This window comes from Corythoichthys intestinalis, chromosome 14 (assembly GCF_030265065.1).
Source record: "Corythoichthys intestinalis isolate RoL2023-P3 chromosome 14, ASM3026506v1, whole genome shotgun sequence".
In the NCBI taxonomy this organism is placed as follows: Eukaryota; Metazoa; Chordata; class Actinopteri; order Syngnathiformes; family Syngnathidae; genus Corythoichthys; species Corythoichthys intestinalis.
Window position 1 is genome coordinate 26,858,279 of NC_080408.1, and position 22,063 is coordinate 26,880,341.

The window sequence follows — 22,063 nt, forward strand, 5'->3', positions numbered from 1 at the left end:
GTCTTACCCAGCAAGCTCGGTCACTTCAGGCTTCTTTAACAAAAAAAAAAAAAAAATCAAATCTACTCCTCGTTAGTGGTGTTAGTATCTCCGTTTGCTTGTGGGGGGAGAAAAAAATCACCGTGGTCTTTCCTCGCTCTCAATGAACAGAAGGAAAATAAAAGTTGAATTTGAATGTTTATCACGAAATATATCTCCGGTGGGTCTCGCGTCTGCGACCTCGCCGACGAGTGCGCGTCGCGCGTCTCTCCTTTGTGTTAAATTCACTCAAATCGAGTTTAATCCGATCGATCCCTCGGCTGGTCGGTCGCGTTCCCGAGTCCTCCCCTCCAGACACTCGCTCACCTTCCTCGGCCAGGGGGTGCGCGCTCCCGAGGACCTCTCATACAGATAAACAGGCGGCGTGCGCGGTCACTGACCCCGTCGTGCCCGTATGACGCTCTGACACTCGGTGGTGGGAAACAAAATACGTACGCGTCATTTCATGATATTTTCCTAAAAAACAATGTTGAACCACGTTGCAATCTTTAAACAAGTGGAACTGCGTGAGTTGTATATGCTCTAAATGTTGTCTTTTAAATTCGGCTGCTGTTGACGTCAGTGAGCGTCCAATCCAAGGACGTAGGTTTGGTCTCAATATTGGTAGGGACAAACCCTAACAAAAAAATAAATAAAATTGGAGCCTTCCTTCAAATAAAACACTACTTCTTTTGTCCACAAGCACAGCTGCCAAACTCAACACAAAATGAAAGCTCCATTGGGCTGCTTTAAGATCACATAAATAAAATAAAAATGAAAACTTTGGAAAAGTGTGTAAACCTTGGTTCACTACATTGTATTATAGTTTAATTAACAGTAGAAAACATACAGGAGGATATTTCTCTAAAAAGCAGCTTCCTCCTAGCGATCGAGAAATTCATAGATCAGGGGTCTCCAAACTGGTTCTCGAGGGCCGCTGTGGGTCCTGGTTTTTGTTCATACCGATCAAGCACAGACCTATTAACCATTGTGGTTTGTAGTAAAACAAGCAGCACCTGACTGCGATCAACTGATTACACTTATAAAACACCAGAAATCCTGCACCCACTGCGGCCCTATGTGGAATAGTTTGGAGACCACTGATTAGATTAATATTATGCAAACTCTGATGCAGGTCGGACTTTCAGTAGCAAAATTAGTGGTGTGTTCCCCACCTCCACAACATTGACATATTTTTACATTACTTACAGTGGCTGCTGCTGGCGGGAGAAAAAAACCTTGTCATATCCGTCGTCCCCGAAGGGGAAGGAGAAGGCGGCATGTTGTATTTCTGTCAGGGCTGTGAATGCGTGTGTGTGTTTGTGTGGGGGTCTAAAGTCATCAGTCAATCAAAAATGTGTTTGAGGGGAAAACATTCAGCAAGTGAAAAAGGGTCAATGTTAGTCTAACATAATGAAAGTACTGTAATTCATTTAATAATAGTAGCGTCAATTCTATCCTTACAACATATGGGAAGACAATCTAAATTACCTATATACCTGAAGTCATTATATAATGCAAATAAGGTTGCTTAAAAGTTGGTGGGGACAATTTCAGCATCCTGAAAAGTTGCTAGTGTTATGTCCCTACCGTCCCTATGCAATCCTACGCCCTTGATCCAATCCATTTAGACTGGTGGCCCAGTCCGGATGGATTGGACATCTATTGCCGTCAATGGGTGTTTTAAATGTAAAATTCCTCCTTTTACTAACAGCTTCAACACACACTGTACTCAGTTACCTGGGCTGGCAGTGAGTGAATGAGTTGTTGGTAGACCTGCACTGGTTGAATGTAAAATAACAATGAATTACAAACACTTTAATTAACATTATATGGGGCAAGTGAGTATTTGGGTAATTAAGAAAAAGCTTTACTAGGATCTGGCGTCAATTTAATGTACAGTTGATATAATTATTAATCACTTTTAATATAATTTTTGACAAAGTAAAAGTTAAATACAAAATTACAATGAATACAAACAGAAATACAAATTATGGCCGACAGTAACACTCTAAAGTTGACAATGAATAAATGCAGTTATGAACATAAGTTTTTTATAATGCCGTTTTAAATAAAAAGAAAACATTTTACATCAATTGTAATTGCAGATTTATCTCTATTTTTTAAATATGATAAATTGAAAAAAGTTTTTAATTTATGCATTTTTTTTAAAGACAAGAATATTTAATACTAATTTCCTGCCATAGAGTTTTAATTCATTTATGCAGAGAAGACTGGCTGTGTGCGAATGTTCATGTTTCAGTGGCTGCCAGCCTCTCCACTCCAAATGTATTGGACGCCTAGCACCGTCAATGGCAGCCAATGAGTTCAATGGATGCCCTTGAAAGAGTTAAAAAAAAAAAAAAAAAAAAAGTTAAGCATGTATTTTTGGAAACTTTTTTTTTTTTTTTTAACCTAATTTTTAATCTAATTATGCAGTTGTCAGGATGTATTCAAAGTTGAAGTTGTGGTTCACTCACCTGCCAAAAAGCAAACAATCTAATTTTCAGTGATGCTACTGCCATTAGAACAGCTACAGTAAAGAGCACCCTGCGACCCAAACAGTATATTTTACCCCCACTTTCACATAAGTAAAGTGACATGTTGACTTGAGAATGTTTTATTATAGTTTATTGTAATAGCATTCTTTTTTTTTCTTCTTTTTTTTTTTAAATTTCATTTTCTTCCAAAGAACAAACACAACAAATAACGTTTGGGGGGGGGAATAGGGGAAGCAGGAAGATAAGATTGAAAAGTTATTGGAAGGAGGACATAGATAAGATATATCAATCCATAGATAGGTAAATAGATGCATCAGGTTTGGCTTGATCCTCCCCCTGTAACAACTGTTGGTCTGTTTGTTCACACAAACGCACTACATGTTGCTTTACAAAAGATAATCCTCAACTGACTTTATTATTATCTGTTATACTGTATATCTAAAATGACAACCAAAAAAAGAAACAACAACAACAGGGTTCCCCCGACATCTATACAGGAGTTAAACCATTACTTTGACAGAATATATGTATGCATTATATATATTGTACGCAGGTCATGTATGTGTGCACACGGAATAGGTGTGTAGGAAATAATTGATAAGAGTTTAAATCAATTATCCCAACACTCTCCGCAATGTGGATCTAATGCGAATCCAACATGTTTATGGTAAAGCACGTTTGCAGCTAGTTTGTTTTAGCAACTGTCCAAATCTCTCAATAGGGGTGGCGTTAAGGCAGACAGCTGATCCTGATGTCTCATCATAATGGAGTGATTTTCGCCCCCGACTTTATTGAATGAAACAAAGGTAAACATGCTGTTTTGGCAATAAAAACACACAACTTATGTGACCACAGTCAGAGAAATAGCAAGGAGCAGTAGGGATGCATGGGGAAATATAAACAAGAGGGGTAAACGATCAAAACAGTAAAATGATGCCCATTACATTTCAAAGCAAGGAAACATTGCAGCAGTCGTTGATCAAGCTCTAAACAACACATTATATATCTGCAAACTCTTTTGTGATGGTAGTCATAGCTTGCTTAAAAAGGAGATGCCTTGACACTTTAGTCGATACTCCACCAGGGACTCTGCGTGATCTTGTTAACAGCCTGTTCGTTCACATTTGTCATTTAAACGGGCTCTAGCGACCCCTTTCAACAAGGTTGGTGAGTGTTTGGGTTTGAATGAAGCTGCTTGAAGGTCCAGAAAGGTAATTTTCTGTTTTTTTTTTTTTTAAATTATTCTTATAAAGGCCCGGTGAAGACTGCAACTTGCCAAGATTCACTTTTTTAACAGCCAAAGAAGCTACAGAAATCTAAAGAGCCATATATACACAGAATAGCGCCTGATAAATACAGTTAACAAAACAATTCCAATAATTTCCTTTTTTTTTTCTTTTAATTTCATAACTTCATTATGACAGCCACTTCTCTCTACATCCCCTTGACATTTCTTTAACTTTCTTAATGGTTCGACCGTTCCAAAAGGATTTATTCTCACACTCGACAGTTTGGATTTTTATTCTCTCCCCATGAAAGTTTAAAACAGCTACACAATTGTTTAGTGTTCATTAAATACATTTCACCTGCAAGTTGACATCGAGACAAAGAGAAGGAGGGGGGCTGTTTTATGAGCGGAGGGTAGTGACTAAAAAGACTGACTTCATTGGAATGCCTATATCATCCCTATACACGCAGGCACTACATGTACAAACATGCCTTGCTACCAATGTGCTGCATCGTTTTCCTTAAACAACATGTAGAGATGTGTGTATATGCATGTGTACGTATAGGCAACACTTGGTTTATTATTCCATACAGTCAGCCAGTTTCAGGTTGTGTTTTCCTTTTCTCTACCCAAAGACCTGTCAATGACTGGACACATTCATTTCTACCACCATCACCAATTGAGCTTGTCATCTGCTTGGTGTCAATATTAAAACGAATACAGTTAAAAACCAATGCCTTCAGAATTTAGTGAGGCAGAGTTGACACCATTCGTGTAAGGGTTGAGTACTATTTAATTTAGCAAAAAATGGTCTGAGACAAAGAAAGCAAGGAAGGAACACACAGGGGATGGATGGATGAATGGATGAGAGGATGGAGAGAGACAGGGTAACAAACTGTTACTGAGCCTGCACAGTTCTGCAGAAACGCAAGGGGTTGGTTGTAGAGGGCTCCAGGATTAAAGGGGGAGGATGAAGAGGTTTTTTTTGAGGCCTTCAGCAGCAGCCGCCTCCGGCCTGTTGGCCTCCCTGGCTACCGGGCAGTGTCGAGTTAGTGGTAGGGTGCTGAGGTCCAATCTTAATACCGTTAGCCTGAATAGAAACAGCAAAAAAGGAAAATGAAATCACACCAATATTTTACACGCATGAAATGATGACCCCTTGAAAAAAGCTCGTCAGGATAGATTATTGCAACTGTTCAAAAACCTGCATAAAAAGAGACTAGCATGATATCGCTCTGTTAGCAGTGATTTACCCTGTAAAAGGGTGGTGAAAACAGGTTAGATGGCCACAGTCCATGTTCGACGAGTGACTTTTTTCTAATCTGAATGTGTGGTGCTCAGTTATCGGTGCCCAAGTTAAAAATTAGTATTGGCTAACCTGGTACAAACATTTTCATGGAATAAGGAAATGACTTACAATAATATCCTTAAATTAGTTAGCAGGGGTTTAGTTAGTTGGTGGAGTTGATTTCAACAAATTCCGTTTCGTTTGAAAGTTATTTGTTAGTTTCAGGGCTCCGGAGTGGCTAAGCTAGTGCTAGTCAACGGCACCATTATAGCATGCCAATAAAAAAATAAAAAACAAATTATACAGATCTACGAGCAGATCCAACATAGTCAAATAAATTCAAAACAGATCATTGGATCATTGTTTCAAAACACCCATGCACCAAAACAATGTCACACCAAACTACCGTAATTCATTTCATTCTGCAAGACTATTTTTTTAGATGCGTAATACGACCCCAATAAAGAAGAGTGCTTCGGTCACTCGTTCTCACGCTGCATTCGAGGAAGGTGGGAAGTCGGACTTATCCCGCTCGAAGTGTACCAGTTGCGACCTTGGAGCATTCCAAGCGAATGTTAACAGCAAAGATGGCTGATCGCCACAATTAGTTTTTTTATTTTGGCCTTCAAAAGACATTTTGACCTCCAGCAAACCTGACTTCTCATAAGTGATCAAATAGTGGAGGCGTACTAAAGATATTTTTCCCAGATCACAGGTTGGACCTGACTTCCCACCTTCCTCGAATGCAGCATCAGTCTGCCGGCAACATGGCGAAATGTGCATCTGGAGGCTCTGGAAACATACAGAAGAAACGGGCAAAGGAAAGTTTCCACAAATTCCCTATGAAGAACGAGGAAAAATATAAACTGGTCACTTGGTGCTGGCTACGACCAGGGCTCGCGTTAACCGAATATTTTCCGTCGTTGACTGTTTTTTTAAAACGGTGACGGAAAAAACTGAAGTCCATCTGTCATTTTGACAGGTTGCAATTCACACCCCAGACCACAGGGTGGCGAGTGAGCATATTAATTAGCTATTGTCTCTCTTGATTCATGACGTCGTTGGCCTTACTCAGAAAAATGTCAAGGCAACTGAGTGTCTGAAGTTTCTTCAAAAAAGTTTCTTCTTGAGACATTTGATTATGCACAAGCGGGCACGCAATTCAAGTCCATGCGCACCAGGAGGAAGGTGTGAGACTGCGTTCAGGCCACAGCAGGTGAACTGTTAATTTCATTGTTCCATATGTAGCCTACCTACTGGGGCCACAGTCAGCTGTTTTTGTCACTGCGGAGAAAAAGTTACATATTCATCTGCTTGATGTGTGATGGCACGGTGTGGATTCTCTGTTGAGCTTGTTCGGACAGAATATTAATTAAAAATGAATGAAAACTAAGTACAGAATATTAAATAAAAATGAATGAAAATGAAATACTATTGAATATGTCATTTATCATTTAAAAAATTTAAGTGACGGGTAAAAATAGATTATGACCGGATTTTTATGACCCTGTCAGTCAAAATGACAGACAACGAAAAAGTCTAGCGTAACCTCTGGCTACGACATAAAAAATCAGCGGTGGAAAAAAAAAAACGATGTGATATCACTCCGCCCTGCTCCTCTGCAGAGCTTGTGGATTACAAATGTTGTTGTTAATACTGCAATTATTGACATGCAGTGGTAAGCTTTAATAACTTTATCCTGAAAACATAGCCAACACTATTAATTGCATGGGTCATCGATGATTTTCATGTGTGCATGTGTTGTTTTTTATTGGCATGCTATAATGGTGCCGTTGACTCGCACTAGCTTAGCCACTCAGGAGCCTTGGAAACTAACAAATAACTTGCAAACAAAACGGAATTCTTTGAAATCAACTCCACCAACTAACTACACCCCTGCTAACGCGAAAATTAAGCCTTATGTCAAAAATCCTGAGCTTCCGCTTCAAGCCACACATCGGGTTACCTCCCCATTTTTAACTTGAGTATGTCAATGATGTGTACAAGATACAGAAAATAACACTGGAGCATTTAAGAAAAAAAAAACACCTTGAAATACAGAGGCAAAAAAATGAAGCCCATCGAATGAGTGTGTCATTGCTTTTATGGTGAGATTAGCACAACACAGCGACTGCCTGGTCTCAGCTTAGATCACAGTATAGAGGGAGCAACAGGTGCTCCAGGGGAAACACAAGCTCTCAAGGATACTATGAGAAATGAATGGCACTAAAAAAAAAGACAACCTTAGAAAGCGAGAGAGGCAGGTGGGTGGACAGCCAGGAGACACAGTTCTTTTATGTCTCTCTCTCATCTGTTCAATTGAAGCCTCCCCTCCACCTCCACCATTAAAGTGGCGACGTTCCCTCTCTGTGTGGCTGCCTCACTCGGTCCTTCTGTATATATTTATCTCCCTCCTTCACAGCGTAACTCACCCGCCTACATTCAGTAGCAGTCGTGCCTCTGGGAAACACTGTATGCCTTTAAATCACGTTTATTGAGCTAAGGCCATGTGTGTGTGAGTGTTTTCTCATTGAGCCTGCCAACATTTCTGGTGGGGCTTCCCTCACACACACTCACTCACTCTTCTCTTCCTCTCTCCCAGCCAGTCAGCTGATGTGGTTTGGCCGGCTGGCCTGCCTTCATTCCATCTTGCTGTTCCTAACAAAACCACTCATGGCTGGCTAACTGACTAACACTTGGACTTGCTGGTTGGCTGGTACCGGCTATGTGGACACGGGTGCAGACTGGCACTCAATTTGTGTTTAGATACAACACGTTCTGCCTATGTTAATAAGGACGTTGACAAGGATTTTTGGCAAGAACAGTTTGTGAACAGGCCCACTGAGCCAAACGCCTGAGAATAATTCGCATCATGTAGTTACAGACACACACAATTAGATGAGAATTCGACTTTCTTGAAGGCGGTATGCATAATGATTGCTAAGTCCTTGTCAAGCAATGCCACACATAAGTGATAAGGTTAAGGATACCGCATGACTAATCAATAATTTGTTATAATTGCTTCGAGTTATGAGTGTGCTCAAGGAACAAATTATACTTGTGACTCAAGGCACCTTTCTACAGTAAATCCCTTATTAATCTCTCATTCGCAGTTCAGAATTCAAAACAATCACGTCTTTCCAAGTTTATGTTGCCAGTTCATGACTAATTCCAGTGCATTTAATATGAACTTCATGCGAACCGTCTTGTACGGTGGACGAGAGGTGTCTGGCGAAATGCAAAATCCAAACACTTTGCAAATAGAAAAAATGCACAAACCCCAATTGCAAACGCCTTGCAAAAGAAAAAAAGCACGTATGCAGACTGCCACAACACGATCACCAATTCCTAAAGTGCGATTGCAAATTGGCAAAAGCACGAACCCCATTTGCCACAACACGACAGCAAATGGCTGGCAGCACGATGCAAAAGGCTCGCAAGATGAATGTAAAGACAGCAAAATCCCGCAGCAGGACGGCAGGAGGATGACCCGGAAGTGAACGACACTTTGTATATTGTTATATGTGCTTTGTGACCATCTCTACGGACTTTCGTGAAGTTGATCCCCTCCCCATCAGACGCAAATTTATATAAAAATGATGTCAATCGTTTGTGCTGTATAAGTTTTGTTTGTGCTGCTTTGTGTTAGAGATATTTACAATTCTTTTATTGGTAAATCTGAGGTCAGCTAGGCTTTGTAGATACAGTATTAAGCTTTTTATTGAGATATTTCGAGTGGTGACGTCACTAGTAGCTTTTCCTTAGTTTTGCTCGCACTGCTAATAGAGCGTACCAACTCTCTAAATAACAGGGGTGTCCTAACAATTAGCATGAACGTAGCACAAACGAATGGCACCACTTTGGGACCATTTTGCAGTAAATGAGGGGCTTAGAGTGACGTCATCACTCGAAATTAATATGTCAAGGCCCCCCATTTACTGCAAAATGGACCCAAATTTTTTTGTGTTATGATCGTGCTAGTTGATGAGACACCCCTCTGTTATTGATCGATCTGGTACACACACCAAGCTGCGGGAGTAAAGCAAAGGAAAAGCTACGAGTGACTTCACCACTCGAAATTAATATCTCAATAAAAGCATAATACAGTATCTACAAAAACCGTTGCGGCACAAACCAGCACAAACAATTGACACAATTCTTAATCGAAATGGGGTTAGCTGACCGCAGATTTACCTATAAAAGAATTGTAAATATCTCTAAAACCAAAGCAGCACAAACAAAACTTTTACAGCACAAACGATTGACATCATTTTTACATAAATTTGCGTCTTATGAGGGTTGGGGGGGGGGGGGGGGGGGGTAACTTCACGGATGTCCGCAGAGATGGTCACCAAGCAATATACAAAGTGTCGTTGCATGGTTTCGGCGTAATTTGTACAAGTGAGCACTAATTTTTAAATGTGTACGCCGTACGTTCAAAATCTGTACGTTTTTCGTGCATTATGGTTTTTTTTTCTCCATTCGGATTTTGTCACCGTTTCGGCAACGAGACAATGTGCATTACTATGCGTTGCTACGTTGGTTGAATGACGCGAGAAAAGTCAGAGACACGGAGAAAAAAAAAAAAGAGCAGGAGTGGGAAGGAGCGTGTTGTGACGCTGTTTCAAACGCGATGCTAGGCTAGGCGGCCTTAATATTTCCTGACTGTAGCCGACAGCCTACAATCTACGCCCACTTGATGCTACACTAGATATCATATGCAAATAGAACTAGATGCAAAATGACAGACTTAGCGGCGTTAGTAAACAACCGCCATCTTAAAGCAGTACACTTCTCAGAAAGGCTCTGTTGTAGTGAACCTTCATAGCGAATCTAAGTAACTTTTTATCTAAAATACTCCTAAATCGGCAAAATCTTGACTTGACTCTTTAAATGATGAAACAGTTTTTAAATTTTCACATGTCGAAAGTAGACAGAAGGGAACTAATGCAAAAACAGGTGCAAGTTTAACAAACCCTAACGGTTGATTCACAACATTAAATGACTTCCAAACATAGCAAAGATGACTGTTTTTTCCTTTTTTTGGAGGGGGGGGGCATGAAAGGTAACACCAGTTACTTTGCCAAGTAACTAATTACTCTTACATTCAGGTAACTGAGTTACTAACTGAATTACTTTTTGGGAGAAGTAATTTGTAACTGTAATTACTTATTTAAAGTAAGATTAACAACACTGGTCATAAAGATGCAGTCTGCAGAATGAAAAGTGACCAAAGCGGAGATTTTATTCTGCCAATTTGTTGCCGAACACAATTTGCCAACAACTATTGCTGATCACTTCTAAGAATTAGCAAAAGAAATGTTCCCTGACTCAAAGATTGCATCACATCGGTAAGTTAATTTCATCAAATGACCTTTTTAATTTATAATTGGACACACTAACGAACTACCTTCAAATCAAACTGAATTGTGAGCTGAAGTGCCATGAAGTGCAGCCATCAAAAGACATGATAGAAATTGTCAAAAGTGCTACATACATTTATAACAAAAGTCACTGTTAAATTTTAGTAATCATGATGTAGCTGAAGATATTGTTCTTTCATTGCACCAGGTTATATGTGACAATATTACCAATAAATTCATATTATTTTAGAAATTGAGTTTTATTTTCGTTTCATACTGCACGCTGTATAAAACGATGTTAGATTAGTCATCAATTTGTGAGGGCATACGTCACTATTTGTAAGATTGCCAACGGCCTCGAGTTGACAGGTATGCTTTTGCCAATTTCCAGTCGCGCTTTAGGAATTGGGGATCTATTGTGGCAGTTCGCATTCGTGCTTTTTTCTTTTGCAAAGCGTTTGCAGTTGGGGTTTGTGCTTTTTTTCTATTTGCAAAGTGTTTGGACTTTGCATTTCGCCTGACATCTCTCGGCCACCATAGTCTTGAGCTTAACCATCTTAAAAGGTAGTAATGTGGGATTCATCGTTTTTTTTTTTTCCTTCAGTTAGCAAACTCCTTTAGCTCTCGTCTGACAGTTGTGCACTGACAAGGGATAGGGAAATGTAGCAAAACTAAGACTGTAATGAAATTGAGTAACAGTGGTTACACCGAGAACATTGAGTAAAAGTTTTTTCGGCTATCCTTTTGTATATGAAAAGTCTTGCCAGGGTATTTTTGTACACAAATTTCAGATTTTCTTGGATTACACACCAACATTCCTGTCTGGACAACTTTTCCACAATAAAGATAGGCATCTTCCTGACTAGATGATGGTAAACTGGCCCAGTGGCTGGCTGTTTGTTTTCTTGTGAATGACTGAGTCCTTATTGCGTATGAGGAATATGTTAGAATGAAAACTTGCTGAAGACTAAAGAAAGAAATGTCAACGGTTATGTGACCAAAATGACAAAGCAGAGCAGGAGACAGACAGAAAATAAGGACTTTTGTTTGGTAAGTGCTAAAGGCAATAACAAAAAAGTTGCATTCCAGGTGATGTGCCGAAACAAAAACATAAAATCTCAACGGGCAACAGAGAACTCCATAGAAGTAAAAAGGTCAAAAACAACAAAAAAGTGTGTCTCACCTCATTATTGATATCAAAAACACCCTCTTGGATCTTCTCATAAATCTCCTTGGCTGTGTTGATGAAAGCCTGAAATGAAGACAGCAGACAAGAAATACACCAAGGTCTTAAAGCTTGATGTCTTTGACAAGGGGACAGGTTCAATATTTAAAATAAATCTCAGTGGATCACTCTGAGATTTATTCACCACTAAATAATATGGACCGTTTTTTTGTGGATTTTATTTTATGTACATGACATTGTAGAAATATAAACTTCCTATGGTTACTTTGTTATGAACTGTTCCTCTATTAAATTAGCCCTAAAAATGGGGCTTAAACCTGTTTAGCCCAAAGTGGAAGTAGGTTGCATAACTATTAGTACATTTAACAAACATAGCAACATGAGCGTGAACTAATTTGTAACGATGCTTTATAAAGGTGTGTCGACTGCTAATAGATTCAGACATTAGACACGTGACCTTGGCAGCGTTGCATTGTATTCACAAGTTGTGACACAAACAAGAACACACACACACCTCGGTCAATTCGACTGCTGTTGACAGGGTACAGCACATTTGTACCCTGCTTGCAGTAACATGCACGCTCATGCAAAAAAGCAGAGCAGGTTGATAAATGTTAAAAAATGTAATACTGTACATTTTTTTAACTGTATAGTTTGTAAGGTGACATTTCTTTTATTGCTGTCAGTTTTTTGTTTTGCCCAGGAAGGCCTAGAGCAGACATGTCCAAAGTCCGGCCCGGGGGCCAAATGTGGCCCGTGGTCAAATTTCATCCGGCCCCCAGCCTCTGTCATGAAATCAGTAACGTCTGGCCCGCACACACACGTAATAAATTGGTCAGCAGTACTGCTACCAGCATATGAAGTAGCTTACACACTAAATGCTGCTCCTCATTTACCCACTAAAAAGCAGCAGCACTCTAAGCAACATGTGACCTTTTACTTCCAATGTTCTAAAATGGCGACAATCAACAACAACAAAAAAGTGGACTGCGACAGCTGACGCTTCAAGGAGAGGTGGAAATTGGATTATTTCTTCACTAAAATGCGCAACAACTGTGTCTGCCTCATTTGCAAACAGAAAGTCGCTGTTTTTAAAGAGTTCAATGTGAGGCGATATTACCAAACAAGACACGCTGACATGTATGACAAGATTACAGGAAAGATACGCTGCGAGAAATTGAAGCAATTTGAAGCTAGTTTAATTTCACAGCAGCAGTATTTCGCAAGAGTTCCAGAGTTGAAAGAGAACGCCACAAAGGCTAGTTGCGAGATTGTTGTAATTATCAATAAAAAAAAAAAAAAGAAATAAAATAATAATAATAAAGCAAATGTGACACACAGAATGGCTTGCTAAAATTTGCTTAAATATATTGTTCTACGTAAAGGACGTCAGCCAAGGTCGGCCCCCCACAATTTTACCACACCAAATCTGGCCCTCTTTGCAAAAAGTTTGGACACCCCTGGCCTAGAGCATGTAAAGCAGGATAAATGCATACTGATAATCAGGCTATATTTGACCAAATTCAGTTCTGGCTGCCAGTGGTGAATTTGATCCCTGTTCAATTGACAATCACAAATTGTGTGATTGTGATGGTAACTGGAATGATAGCCAATAAAGAAGCCATCCGATGCTCGCAGTGATTTCGGACGCAAATAAAGTTGCAACTGGTTGTATTAACTGTTGGTATAATGATTCATGAAAATAGAAATAATAATGCAATGTAGTTACCATGTACCGTTTCTGAAAGTTATGGGGAACATGCAACATTGATGATCACTTTGGCCACAAATACGGTAGTGAGAGATGCCACGGTGTAACGTCGGCCTCTCCGACCAACTGACTTTTGCACACTGTTAGTGCACAGCTGATATTCATTCTTATGGAATGTTCCATACAGGTTATGGACGATATCGGAAAAAACTGACATTGCGACGACTCTTTGGGGGTTTGCAAATATTCATGGGATGACGTGAAATGCAGTTTGGGAAGACTTTAGTGAATCACGATCACCACATTGTATTCATTAGAGATGTCCCAATCCGAACACGTGATCGGAAATCGTGCCGATCGCGTCATTTTTCAGAGGATTGGAATCGGGTGAAATAGATCAGGTTTTTAATTAATATATACACTCACCGGCCACTTTATTAGGTACACCATGTGAGTAACGGGTTGGACCCCTTTTTGCCTTCAGAACTGCCTCAATTCTTCGTGGCATAGATTCAACAAGGTGCTGGAAGCATTCCTCAGAGTTTGGTCCATATTGACATGATGGCATCACACAGTTGGTACAGATTTGTCGGCTGCACATCCATGATGCGAATCTCCCGTTCCACCACATCCCGAAGATGCTCTATTGGATTGAGATCTGGTGACTGTGGAGGCCATTTGAGTACAGTGAACTCATTGTCATGTTCAAGAAACCAGTCTGAGATGATTCCAGCTTTATGACATAGCACATTATCCTGCTGAAAGTAGCCATCAGAAGTTGGGTACATTGTGGTCATAAAGGGATGGACATGGTCAGCAACAATACTCAGGTACAACGATGCTCAATTGGTGCCAAGGGGCCCAAAGAGTGCCAAGAAAATATTCCCCACACCATTACACCACCAACACCAGCCTGAACCGTTGATACAAGGCAGGATGGATCCATGCTTTCATGTTGTTGACGCCAAATTCTGACCCTACCATCCGAATGTCGCAGCAGAAATCGAGACTCATCAAACCAGGCAACGTTTTTCCAATCTTCTATTGTCTAATTTCGATGAGCTTGTGCAAATTGTATCCTCAGTTTCCTGTTCTTAGCTGAAAGGAGTGGCACCCGGCGTGGTCTTCTGCTGCTGTAGCCCATCTGCCTCAAAGTTCGACATACTGTGCGTTCAGAGATGCTCTTCTGCCTACCTTGATTGTAACGGGTGGTTATTTTAGTCACTGTTGCCTTTCTATCAGCTCGAACCAGTCTAGCCATTCTCCTCTGACCTCTGGCATCAACAATGCATTTCAGCCCACAGAACTGCTGCTCACTGGATATTTTTTCTTTTTCGGACCATTCTCTCTAAACCCTAGAGATGGTTGTGCGTGAAAATCCCAGTAGATCAGCAGTTTCTGAAATACTAAGACCAGCCCTTCTGGCACCAACAACCATGCCAAAGTCACTCAAAACACCTTTCTTCCCCATACTGATGCTCGGTTTGAACTGCAGGAGATTGTCTTAAACCATGTCTACATGCCTAAATGCACTGAGTTGCCGCCACGCGATTGGCTGATTAGAAATTAAGTGTTAACGAGCAGTTGGACAGGTGTACCTAATAAAGTGGCCGGTGAGTGTATATTTATGTTTTTCTGCTTCATTCTTGTACAGCGCCACAGCCTCTCACCCTCCTTCCTCCTACGCAGTGCAGCCAACCTGTCCAACTTACGTTTGGTACTTAAAGTTAACGATAATTGACAGGTTTGTAGCTTTGATCTGGCTAGAGACGCCTCGGTAGCTCTACAATCAAAGGCACAAATGTGTTGATCATCGTTAAGTTTAGTACACAATAACAAGTGTGCTGTGGCAACTCATTCATTGTGTAAGTGAGAGACTTTTCTTGGCAGCGTGAGCGTCAAAGCAAAAAAAAAGAAAAAAACTTTTTGGGCTATTGGATCAGGACTCTATCGGCAGAGTCAAAATGGTGACTCGGTCTTGGGTGCCAAAATATGAGATCTGGACGTCCCCAGTATTCATATAATACCGTTTAATCCAGGCTAAGGTGGTTTATTTGTGAATGATGAAGATTGGTGTATATAAAAGGGATCCAGGAAGCCATGCCTCTTCAAAATCGCTGCTTTTATGAAGAAAAACAAAATTTGACATAAAAAACAAAAACAATCGCACCTCCTGCGATGGGACTACTGCACATGCGCACATTGCTATGGCGATGTTCAAACAATATATTGTGCAGGCCTAATGCGGCTACAGAAATTGGACCGGATTCACTAGCATCCACCTACTGGAGGGCTGCACATAGTGAGTGGGTACGAATCAAGATGAGAAAACCCCATATGTAACACACATGGAGACAGCCCCTTTAACAAAACTGTTCATTTCTTACGTCAAGGTGTGACTGTATTCAATGATTTGATTCAAATTAAGACAGTGGTTTCCATTTCATGTTGTTTTCCTTGCCCCAAGTAAGAATTGGTCCCAAATACTTCCTCCAGGGCTGAGTCAATGTTGATATCAAAACTATATCAAAATATTTTTAAATGTGACATGGAATTAAGACTATTGTACATGTTGCTACAGTTAAATGTTAACCTAACAGGGCTTTCATGTCAAATAAGGTACTCATATTGTTATACAGCATTTATGTTTGTATTTGATTATTTTTAATAGTATTTTTTTCCATTAACCAGGTGAAGAAAACATTTATTCATCTGATTTTGCTCCAACTTTGAAAGGACAATATCGGAATATATATATATATATATATATATACAGTGATACCTCAGCTCACGAACATAATTGGTTCCCAGAAAGTGTGTGTAAGGCGAAAAGTTCGTCTTCCGAACATATATTTCCCATAAGAAACCATTAAAATGAGAATAATCCGTTCCCAGGTCCCCATAAAACATAATTTTCTACTAAATAAGCCTTAAAACTACACAAAAATATACCTTATTTTATGTATAATAAATGTGCTATTGTATTGTAATTAAAGAAATAAACTGTACTGTATAATAAAGTCATTTTATTTATTATTTATTTCCTCTGCTTGATCATAATTTTCTTTAATGTCTTCTTAGGCTTAACACTAGCCTGTGGTGGGGTCTTTTTCGGTCCCATAATAGCAAAAGTACACTCAATATGGTCCAAAATGTCTATCAAACACAAACCACGTCCGCACTCAACGAAAGGGAGGGGACGAACTGGGACGCCATGAGCGTGCGTCAGCTTCTCGTGGCGCTGTTCGACCGCGTGGTTTGGTTCGTCCGCCGAAAACTAGTTCGTCAGCAGAGACTATATGCTCACGAATTTAATGTTCTTGAGGCGAAAAGTTCGTGAGCTTAAGCGTTCGTGAGCTGAGGTATCACTGTATATATATATATATTTTTTTTTAATTACTAAATTTATTAGGATCATGGAAGCTTCCACTTGGGGAAAATATATACATACAGTATATCCTGTATATACATAATATAATAAAAATATACAGAAATGTGCAAAAGTTTTAGGCAGGTGTACATGTATATATATATATATATATATATATATATATATATATATATATATATATATATATATATATATATATATATATATATGGATATAACCAATCACACAGGAGTTCATTTTAAATGAATAAAAATGGCACTATCAGGATTTGCAAACCAAGGGTGATTACACAGAGTTACCCCACTTGCAAGTTAACTCAAGTATGAGTACAACACGTACCAAATATTTGGACTAATGTTAAAACGGGAACAGAAAACATCAGGGAATAAAAGACGAAATTTTGAAATGAGTGCATCTTAAAGTTGCTTTAGATGGGGTCATCCATCCATTATCTACCGCTAAATCTGGGGTCTGGTCACAGGGGCAGCAGCTTTAGCCCAGACTTCCCTCTCCCCAGCCACTTCAAACAGCTCCTCTGGGGTTCCTAGACCAGCCGAGAGACAGTTTCTCCAGCATGTCCTGGATTGTCCCCCAGGGCCTCCCGCTGGTGGGACATGCCTGGAACACCTCTCCAGGAAGGCATCCAGTAGGCATCCGAATCGGATGCCAGAGCCACCTTAGCTGGCTCCTCTCAACATGGAAGAGTCGAAGGTAGTATGATCTTCTATTTGGCAGCCTATAAAAACAGGCTAAAGTGGCCATGGGGTGCTCTGGTGCACTCTGGTTCTCTTTACTTGCATTGCCTCCTACGACTATACAAGATGCCTTGTAAAGGTGGAATGAAGAAAGAATGAGAGGTTAGGAATTTGAAAGTGATGTATTGAAAGATGAGCGTATTGAGAATGTCATAAAAAGGAGGGGCTGCAGTCAACAGGAAAAGGGAAAGATGACAACGAAAGGGAAAGTGGACAAAGATGAGTCGAGAATGCTTACAGAAATGTCTTTCCTTCCATCAACCCAGAGTCCACCCACAGAGCTTGATGGCAAACCTTCACTGATTGGCTGCTCAGTGTTGGGCAGAGCAGGCAGGGTGGAGGCTATGAATATGTATGAACTTTAACTGGCTGATATACTGCTGGAGAAGGGGTGATGGCAACAAGGGAGAAAGGGGGTGGAGGAGACCAAGACATGAATGGAGGGAAGGACAGAGGGAAGGCGGGGGTGGCTTGACGCCGAGGGGAAAAATGGATGGCTTGAGCGAGGGGGAGGGGGATAAAGAGGAAATGATGGACGTCGGGGGAAGAGGAGGAATGGAGCGAGTGCAGATGAAGGGAGCTGAGTAGAGGAGCGGTATCAGGAGGATTCAGAGGACACTAATGAGACAAATTAATCATACCACACACACAAGCACACATGCACACTCCTCCTCCTCATTTTAACCCCTGAGAGCTCTAGTCGGCTGTGTGTGTCTACACGGGTGTGTGTGAGCGCATGCGTGTTGACAGAAATGGGTTTAAAAAAAAAAAAAAATCAATGCAAACACACACACAAGCCTGAGGATAGTATGCTATGGAGTGTATAGGATGGGATTATTTATGTGATTGGATAAGTGCGAAAAGGGTCCCAGAAGACAACACTGCATTCATCATCCACAACACCAGGGGTGTGTCCATGATCTAAAGAGGATAGCCACTCATCCTCGACATTTCAAGTCAACGTGAATAATTTTGAATTCTAAGGGATGATTACTAGGAATCATATTTATTTTTTGCCATTAATGAAGAGTTCATGTGTGTTGATCCATCAAGAATCTAGCGGGTTGAGTTAATGTAGTACGTTATTTTCCAGCATCATGGGAGGGTTGCAAGTGCACGTAAAGCAGAGGAAAGGTGTCACAGTGAAGCTGAAAAAAAGAATTGAGAAGGGGAAAGGATGATGACCTCTCTGGCCTCTGTTACCTCAGTCATCTTGGGAATATCCTTTCAGATCCAAATACTTTTTGACATTGACAACAACCCTGTGCAAATATCTGATCATTGGCATTCACAATGAGTGCTAAATACAATTGAAAAAATACTGTATGGGTTTTTCATAGCTTCAAGACATTTTAGGATAAGTAGAGCAATGGATGGCTTACATTGATATCATATAGTGGTTCCAAAATTGGCTATTTTTTCATGTTTTCAAATTGAAAGGAGTCGTTTACCTAGCACTCTTTTCAACTAAAATTAGATAAAAGACGTGTCTTTAAAACGCAAACATTTGGAGACAGGTTAGAAAAGTTTTCATTTTCAGGTAGGTACATACGTATGTCACCAAAGAGTCCAGCCACTTTCATCAAATTTTATACGTTGACAGCATACAAGAAGTTTTCAAATACTTCCTGGCTTCTACTGGTCTGGCAAGCACATTTACAGTAAATATTTTACCATTCTACTTCAACTGGACTGTTGGGGCAGTTTAGAACTTCAGGACAAGGATGATATTTAAATGACATTTTCTTGTATGCAAGTGTGTATTATTACCTCCTCTACATTCGAGGCAGTCTTGGCTGAGGTCTCCATAAATATGAGGCCATGTTCTCTGGCAAATGCTTCCCCTTCCTCTTTCTTTACCTCTCTCCGTGACTCCAGGTCACTGAAATGAACAAACGTACAATGGAGTAATAAGTCATTTTAAATGAGGAAGTAACCAGACAGTTAACAGCAACCATGAACACACTTTTTGTTTTTACAGGGGTGCACAATGTTTTCATGTAACTCCAAATGTAAGCTACATATTTCTTTTGGTACATCCAATAACAACCAGGAACCATTGAGTTGACATTGAGCTACATAATCTGTTACACCCAAAAGCAGCCTTTCAGTCAGTGACAAACTGAGGTTTGTTGCAATTTCCTTATTTTTAGTGTAATGACAGCATATAAAGCAGTCCTAAAACAGCATTGTAATGTAATTAGAAAGAAAAGCTTTGTTTTGACATGCATCTATCTTACATAACAACACATTACTTAACCTGTAGGCAAAAAGTGAGTCAATATTGTTGAGAAAGCATGCATTTCATTTGAACAGATTTTTTGGTAATCTTATATCGTAACAATATCTTTAACGTGGCACAGATGAGAGGCCTTTGAGCCTTTTTCTTTTAACAAGCAAATGCATCTGTTACTTAGCGTTTATAGCTACTGTAACGCTGGACAATACAAAAACAAACAAATAAACAAACAAACAAACCTCTTGTTGCCAATGAGCATGATGACCATATTGGAGTTGGAATGTTGGCGAGCGTCCTCTAACCAAGTCGTCAAGTGGTTAAAGGTGTCCCTCCTATAAAAAAAAAAAAAAAAAAAAAGAACAAACAAAATAATTCAGCATATGATTTGAGCATAACAAGACAAATTACATTGCTTAAGATAAATGAGTGCATAAATGGATGCAATAAAATAAACTTTCCTTCCAGAATCGAATATTTTCGATGGGATACTCAACAGTCACAAAAATGAACATAGTACCAAATGACAACTGCTGTTTTGATAAGTTCATTTGATATAGCAAAAAAAGGGCATAAGCATTTAAAGTAACAAAACTCATGTTCGATTAATAAAAGAAATCTAATTCATCATTAACCATTTATTTTTTTAATTTCCTAGTAGTGATTGAAAAATGTATGCCCATGCACATGTACAGCACTGTATGATGTGTATGAAACAACATTAAAGTGGCAAACATTGCCTACAGTATGTCTGATACAATTATTGTATTTTTGAATATCCTAGACAGCAAACCTACATGGCAAAAAACCTTGGGTACTCTGGTTTCATTCCATTCTCAAAGTAGCATTGTTAGCTTGATAAAATTTGATTAACTTGTCATTTCTCAACATGTATTAACCTTTATAGTGAAGTAGTGAGTCTGTGATTGGCCAGTACCTTGTGATGTCGTAGACGAGTAGTGCTCCTGCTGCTCCTCTGTAGTAAGATCTGGTGATGGACCGGAATGACTCTTGACCAGCCTAGAAAGAAACGCATATATATTTAGAAAGAGAACTTGAATAACTTAATTCGTTGTACACTACAGATGCAACAATCAATGAATAGAAAACCATTTCAATAATCGAGCAATTGCACTTATAGTAGGAGACATTGTTATCTGAGTCTTTGCATTGGCAAAGGACAGGTAGTGTTGTTCTGCAACTTTATCGTACTTATTATTGTTTATTCGTCTTATACTCTGCGTTTTTTTCGGCGCGCTGCGCAGCCCGAACCATTGCACCAATCAGCATCGTTCAAGTATTGACACGACCGGAATTTTTGGGCGACACGGGGAATTTGTCAAATGGCCCCGAAAAATTTTCCGTTCACCCGTAGACGGCAAATTAAAAAAAAAAAAAAAAAGTTTCAAAATGTATCTAGTTCAATATAAAACTTTCAAGTCTTCTGATTTCAGTGCCTCAACTGTAAATATTTTTTATGAAAGACTGATTTTCTGTGTGTTGAATTATCCTAAGATATTAGGAAACATCAGCTTTTTCTTTGGAAAACGATTACCATATTTTTCGGACTACAAGTCGCACCTGAGTATAAGTCGCACCAGCCATAAAATGCCCAACGAAGAGAAAAAAAACAAAAATAACTCGCATCGGAGTATAAGTTGCATTTTTGGGGAAACTTTACTTGATAAAATCCAACACATTCAACAGATATGTCATCTTGAAAGGCAATTTAATATAGAAATACAATAGAGAACAACATGCTGAATAAGTGTAGAGTGTACAGTGCATGAACAACGAAATGCGACCATACTGTCCTCACGAGGATGCTACAGCTCTGTCCTGGCTATACAGCGAGCTGAACTCCCAAATGACGATGCTGGACGTCTGTATAATTTGCTGAATTCCTGAATTTCGTCCACCATACCAAACAGGTTTGCATCAACGTAAATAAATGATAATTAGGTGCTATTACAGCAATGACAAAAACGGTTAGCATGCGTTCGCTAGCATTAGCACGTCGTTCAAACAACCACACAACTGGCTCTAAGAGTCCGATCGCGGGTGGAAAACACACAAGAACAAGAGAAAAGATGATCCACACAGGCGTTGCCTCTGTACAGATATTTTACAAGCATAAACTATGAACGTAGGTTCGCAGCCTTGTCTCTCTCTCTCTCTCGCTCACCCACTCACTCAGACAGAGACGCTGCATAACTGTCCGTCTTCTTCTGGCGTGTGAGCGCTCTTCTTCGCGTAAACAAGTGCGAGTGCGCCCCCATGTGGGCGTGAAATTGCCAAACTAAAAGCATGCATTTCAATATAAAAAAGTAAATGATACAATTGAAAACACGTTGCCAAAGTCAGAACGCGAACGTGGCCACAGCTA

General features: G+C 39.8%; 1 protein-coding gene across 1 annotated transcript in view; it reads right to left on the minus strand.

Annotated features, from left to right (window-relative positions):
- rab2a (RAB2A, member RAS oncogene family) overlaps positions 1-22,063 on the minus strand; it is a 54,292-nt gene that overhangs the window by 15,411 nt on the left and 16,818 nt on the right. Inside the window, exons 4-8 of the mRNA XM_057857363.1 lie at positions 20,615-20,697; positions 19,920-20,012; positions 19,212-19,323; positions 11,582-11,650; positions 8-4,837 (exon numbers count right to left, since the gene is read on the minus strand). Of these exons, the coding sequence (XP_057713346.1) occupies positions 4,742-4,837; positions 11,582-11,650; positions 19,212-19,323; positions 19,920-20,012; positions 20,615-20,697 (453 nt within the window). The 3' untranslated portion in view covers positions 8-4,741. The remainder of the gene's footprint in view (positions 1-7; positions 4,838-11,581; positions 11,651-19,211; positions 19,324-19,919; positions 20,013-20,614; positions 20,698-22,063) is intronic.